The sequence below is a fragment of the Chiloscyllium plagiosum genome, chromosome 4 (genome assembly GCF_004010195.1).
Source record: "Chiloscyllium plagiosum isolate BGI_BamShark_2017 chromosome 4, ASM401019v2, whole genome shotgun sequence".
Lineage (NCBI taxonomy): Eukaryota > Metazoa > Chordata > Chondrichthyes > Orectolobiformes > Hemiscylliidae > Chiloscyllium > Chiloscyllium plagiosum.
This window is the reverse complement of record NC_057713.1, coordinates 119320854-119327441: the sequence shown is the minus strand read 5'-3', so window position 1 is coordinate 119327441 and position 6588 is coordinate 119320854. Positions and strand designations below refer to the sequence as shown.

Here is a 6588-nt window from a genome sequence, read left to right as displayed (position 1 = left end):
TAGCAAACCTACCTCCCAGGATATTGGTGCCCTTCTGGTTCAGGTGCAACCCATCCTGCTTGTACAGGTCCCACCTTCCCCAGAACGCTGTCCAATAGTCCAAATACCTGAAGCCCTCCCTCCTACACCATCCTTGCAGCCACGTGTTCAATTGCACTCTCTCCCTATTCCTTGCCTCACTGTCACGTGGCACCGACAACAACCCAGAGATGACGACTCTGTCCGTCCTAGCTTTTAGCTTCCAGCCTAACTCCCTGAGCTCCTGAATGGCCTACCCACCCCTCTTCCTACCTATGTCGTTGGTGCCAATGTGCACCACGACTTCTGGCTGCACACCCTCCCCCTTAAGGATTCTGAAGACACGGTCCGAGATGTCTCGGACCCTAGCACCCGGGAGGCAACAAACTATCCGAGAGTCTCGCCTATGTCCACAGAACCGCCTGTCTGTCCCTCTAACTATAGAGTCTCCTATAACTAGCGCTCTCCTCCTTTCCCCCTTTCCCTTCGGAGCCTCAGAGTCGGACCTCATGCCAGAGACCCGGTCACTGCAGCTTACCCCTCCTAGGCCGTCCCCCCCAACAGTATCCAAGCGGTATACTTCTTATTGAGGGTAACGACCACAGGGGATCCCTGCACTGCCTGCTTCCTCCCCTTCCCACCTCTAACTGTTACCCAGCTACCTCTGTTCTCTGGCGTAACTATGTCCTTGTTGCTTCTATCTATCACTCTCTCAGCCTGTCCGGTTTCCTCCCACAGTCCAAAGACGTGCAGGTTAGGTGAATTGGTCATGCTAAAATTGCCCATATTGTTAGGTGTATTAGTCAGGGGTAAATACAGGGAGGAGAAAGTGAGGGCCAGTGTGGACTTGTTGGGCCTGTTTCCACACTGTAGGGAATCTAATCTACAATCTCTTTTATAAATGATGATGCAAACCAATGTCCCATTCTTTTTATTACAGTTTAACTCCAGAGCAATGTAACCTCTAGCTTCCTGAATGCAGCAGCACAGGGAATTTACCAGTCTATATAAATATTTTGAATATCGGTCATACACCAGATCAAAACCACTATAGGCTAAGAAGTCCAATCATCTGCGTTTTCGAACTTGTAGCAGATCACTGAGGAAACAAGCACATGTGGCAAGTAGGTCCAATCTACAAAACAAAAACCTTCTTGCAGTCACCATAACTAGCCTTTAAGTGACTTCAGAATATAAGAAACTTGCTACCACTTGCCGCTTGTTTGAGTCTTAATCTTTTAAGGGCAAGCTAGAATTTGTATGGACAGTATTGGATGGTGCTGTCCAGTGCAACACATTTTTAAACAAATTTGGAGGCTGTCAGGCTACTTGTAACTTTTGTGGCCTATCAAAGTGCACTTTGATTCTGATTTGTCCATTGAAGTGACTGCCAGCAGTGAAAATAGGAAAGATTAGTAACTAAAGATTTCAGCCATGCTCCAGGTGACCCAGGAATTGGATAGATGAGCCAGTCTATACAAGGTAGCACTGGGAAGCTGCTAGGTGATGGCTTTAATGATGTCCTTTTCAGTCTGCTTGAACGAGATGTATTTTACTGATTGCCCTCAAAACATTTTTATGTGATGCCCGACTTGAGTTAACCTAAAGGGTTTTTTTTTTACCTTGACAGAAAATAAACCTTTTGTCTTCTTAACTACAGTTACAATAACAGGAAATATGACATATTAATTACTTTATTCAGATCAAGAAAAATCAAATTCTGGGAGAGTTACAGACGTATTCCAAAACCAATGTAACAATATTATTCAATTTTACAATATTCAAGGTTTGTTTTGCAGACAAGCTCTAAGTGGACAAAAAGTTCAATACCTTTCAGTTTGATTTTAGATAATTTCTCTTTGATTTTCAGTATTTTTCTAGAATTAATCACATGCTCTCAGCAGTCAGAACAAAAAGAGATAGACAGCACATTAACATTTGATATTTGTCCCATTTATAAAATCTAGTACAAAACTGTTTTCTGTTAATAACTAATTCCTAAAAATATAATATGAAGACATCGATGTGAAATACTAATAATGATTTAGTTACAAATTCCAATAAATAGTGTATATATAATAAATAGTTGAGAAATGTAATCTTGGATCTATTTAGTTCAGCATTTCCATGGTCCACGTTTCTCCTCAGTTAAGTCACTCCATTCTCCATAGTGGAGCAATTTAAGTTTGAAAATATTTACACGGTACTTTATGGGACACTAATTTCTGCATGTGTTGGTTTACAGATATGTTCGCTTATAAAAGTAGCCTTACAAACCGGTCATTAAAATCCCTGACTTTATGACTGTGAGGAGGCTGAATCCATCAGAAAGGTAACATCACAACTGGCAGTACTAAAATTTCAAATATTTTTTGTTTTCTTTTCCAACTAAGACGGAGATTGAAGTTAGGATCAAAAGTATGTAATGTTTATGTTTGAGATAAAAGTGTCCTGAGCAACTATACTTTGAGGCTGCCTCTTTTACTAAGATTTATAAATAACTGGCTGGAAATAGACTGCACACCACATTAATTAACACTATGTCACCACATTTCACCTCCAGCACTACTTCTAGTGCTTGCCCTTTCTCTACTCTTAATCCGTAGCATTTCCATAATGCTACGTGCATAAACATCTCGCAAATTAACATTGGCAATGGAATCAAAGGCTGAATTCTTGGTGAGCCTCTTCAAAGCATCACGGTGTCGAAGGGCAGCATCTTTCATCTTGAGGGTAAAGTAACAAGAGGAAAACCTGTCATTTATAATCGCTATGGGTAGTGATAAGACCAATATGCCAGTCAAGATACATAAAAAAGCAATTATCTTCCCGACAGTAGTTTCAGGACGGATATCTCCATAACCCACAGTGGTCATAGATGTTGTTGCCCACCACCATGCAGAGGGTACACTAGAAAATGTTGTCTCTGGGACACTATGCTCCACAGCATACTCCACTGTTGAGAAGATGGAAATGCCGACAGACAGGAAAAGGAGGAGTAAGCCAACTTCTTCATAACACTGAGTCACAGTCATTCCAAGAGATTTCAGACCTGTAAAAATGACAAACAATATTGAATGATAAATTGTTCATTTTATACCTGTTAATTCCACACTCTGTTTGAAAGAGTTGTACACGCCATGCAGAGTGTGACTGTACATTACTGCTATTGATAATGTCTTAACAGGGAATGAGAAGTGATATGTAAGTAAATTAGTGAGCTGGAAATGCTCCTTGCTACATGACCTGGAAACACTATAGATGTGTTTGTGTGGCTTGGGGAGTCCAGAACTAGACGGCATAGGTTTAGGTGAGAGGGGAAAAATATAAAAGAAACCTAAGGGGCAACTTTTTCATACAGAAGGTGGTACGTGTATGGAATGAGGTCCCAGGGGAAGTGGTGGAGGCTGGTACAATTGCAACATTTAAGAGGCACTTGGAAGGGAATATGAATAGGAAGGGTTTGGAGGGATCTGGACTGGGTGCTGGCAGGTGGGACTAGATTGGGTTGGGATATCTGGTCAGTATGGATGGGTTGGACCAAAGGGTCTGTTTCCATGCTGTACATCTCTATGACTCTAAACAAACTTATCATTTCAGATGACAAGCAACATGGTGTTGAAAACTATTTTCGTGGATTGTTGCAGAAAGCTTTTCAGTGCTTGGCAACAAAAACAAATAATATCCAGAAACAAGAATAGTACTTTCACTTGTGTGGACAATGGGTCAACTTCAACTGGAAGACTTTCAGAAATGATATGTGTGCACCCAACTCAACATTTTGAAATAATGAATTTTCCATTGACCTTACATATTGTAGGTTTTTGTGTTTCCTCCAAGATGTTATGGCAACTTGTTCTTGGCAGATGTTACAGTTATTTTTCTCTACTATTCCAGATTTTCTCTTTCAATTAATAATGGCAATCTCAATGAGGCAGAAAGAGATGTGTTTGTAGAATGGGCAGACCTCTTCTGCCCACTATCAGACTAGTATGAATCTGGGGAAGCCAAATTCAATATTCAGTCCATGAATCCAATACTGTAGAATTGGGGTGCAAGATATTTACATGTTCTTTATGAGACAGAATATTGATTTTCTTAGGGAAAAATAACTAAAAAACTCAGAAGAAATAGAACATGTCATTCAGCACGTTTTTGTTCTCAAAATTTTAGAAAAATCTCATAGTTAAAGCCATTAAAGTCATCAATCACTTCGTCATAGCTATACACCAATTGCAAATTATGCAACCTTTTCCAACTGGTAGGAATCTAAACAGATGATAAAAAGAAATCTGCCCTTGAACATCTTCAGGAATTGTTTAATACACAGATATTAATATGAATACGTGTATTTGACATGTGCATTTATTTATCCTGGTGGCTTTCTTTTGCTACACATTGCACTTAGCTGAGCAACAGCAGGACACTTCCTAATATGAGAGAAGACTCAGCATAAGCTGTTGGACAATTAATGTTCAAATTCAAAATGCAGTTGAGTATGATTTGAGTCGCTGGCTTTTAAAAGGTGCAAAAAGGAATCCACAAAGTAAACAGCTGAACACATCTTAATCTTGGATTTGATTTGGGATTATCCTGCACCTGATATGAATCCAATTGATATGTCCCTTTTGTAGGGATAATCTCAAAGCTTCTAGCTTTAGTAAGATCAGGCTTGCATCGTGATCTGATTATTAAGTTGCAGAACAGCTTATGTTGCAATACACATTTGATATCCATCTAAAAAGATTCTAAGTGGTCTCAGACAGTTATATTTGACTCAAAAGATCTAATATTAACTGTCACATTTATGTCTATTATATAGATGTAACCTTAAACTTATTCTGTTCCACTAAACAAACAAAAAAAAAATGAATTAGACTGCAGCAAGGATCAAGTGAACCCACAATCAATGACAGTAATCTTCCCGTAGATGGCAGCCTAACCGGCTAGCCCCCAAGCATGCCATCCAATTAAAGATCAATGAGCAGGCATCCAATGTTACCAACAGCAAAGACAGATCAGGCAGCTCTAGACTCTTGACAGCAGAACCAGGAGAGGGGTGGTTCTTGTCATGCTAAGGCAGGTTGGGCACTGTTAGGGCATCTCAAAATACAATTAAAATATTGACTGTCAGTCTTGAAGCCAGGCTGTTGGTAATCAACTCAGAGTGCAATATGAGTACATAAGGAACCTGGATTATCTAAAGGACACAAGTATTTCGTTTGGTTGATTGAAAGAGGGGAAAGATATAAAAGAGACCTAAGAGACAACGTTTTCACCCAGAGCGTGGTACGTGCATGGAATGAGTTGCAAGAGGAAGTGGTGGAGGCTGGTACAATTGCAACATTTAAAAGGCATCTGGATGGGTATATGAATAGAAAGTGTTTGGAGGAATATGGGCTGGGTGCTGGCAGGTGGGACTAGATTAGATTGGGATATCTGGTCGGCATGGACAAGTTGGACCAAAGGGTTGGTTTCCGTGCTGTACATCTCTGTGACTCTATAATTCCGGATAATTGAATGTCGGATAACATAGTTTAGCCAAGCATTGGGATATTGCGATCTTGCCGGATAGTCTGATATTTGGATAAGTGATAACTCCGATTTTCCTCTGTAAATATAAAAGTGATAATGTAAGTGTAACTCCAATTCAACATTTATGAACTGTCCAATGCCTGCTTTCTGCCAGTTACTGATCATTATTCCATTCACAACAGATCAAGCAGTTTCTGTATACAGACAGCTAACATTTCAGGCCCAGCGACCCTTCTTCAGAAGGCAAAAGATTGGTATATATGCTAAAAATAGCGGGGGGAGAAAAGGAGTGAATGATAGGTGGGGATGGAGCCCAGAGAGAGAAAAATAGTTGCGCAGACAAGGGAGTGGGTAAAGGTCAGCCTAAGAGAATGTATATAATGGGGATCGTTAGTGGCGAACAATAGATTGTAAGTGCGATATAACCCGTGTAATAACAAGCTTGGTGTCAGGGGGCTGGGTGGTTAGGTGGGGGGGGGGGGGGGGGGATGTTCAGGAGAAGATGCTCAGGTCTGAAATTATTGAAGTTTTGTTAGAATACTGAATGGACTCACAAACTCTTAACATTCCCCTGTACCTGTATTTTTTTTTTTGGTGCTTACCTATTATTTACTTATCTATGCTACTTGACTCTGGGATCTGCCTGTATTGCTTGCAAGGCAAAGTTTTTCACTGTGCCTCATGTAACAATAGATTCAATTCAATCTTGGAGGAGTTGTTAACAGTGAGGAAGGATGTGGCAGGTTACAGCTGGATATAGATAAGCTGCAGAACTGGGCAGAAAGGTGGCAAATGGAGTTCAATGTAGCTAAGTGTGAGGTGATTCACTTTGGTAAGAGTAACAAAAAGATGGGGTACTGGGCTAATGGTCGGATACTTGGTAGTGTGGATGAGCAGAGGGATCTTGGTGTCCATGTACACAGATCTTTGAAAGTTGCCACCCAGGTAAATAGTGCGGTGAAGAATAGTATGGTGTACTGGCTTTTATTGGTAGAGGAATTGAGTTCCGGAGTACTGAGGTCATATTGCAGTTGT

At 40.6% G+C, this 6588-nt stretch overlaps 1 protein-coding gene across 3 annotated transcripts in view; it reads right to left on the bottom strand.

Annotated features, from left to right (window-relative positions):
* Positions 1–1517: 1517 nt before the first annotated feature.
* Positions 1518–6588, bottom strand: part of kcnv1 (potassium voltage-gated channel modifier subfamily V member 1) — a 46768-nt gene continuing 41697 nt past the window's right edge. For 2 of the 3 annotated variants that reach the window (XM_043689009.1, XM_043689008.1), the window contains one exon: positions 1521–3070. In XM_043689009.1, coding sequence (XP_043544944.1) covers positions 2562–3070 — 509 coding nt within the window. In that variant the 3' untranslated portion in view covers positions 1521–2561. Of the gene's footprint in view, positions 3071–6588 lie in introns of all 3 variants that reach the window. The other variant, XM_043689010.1, reaches the window with a different exon arrangement.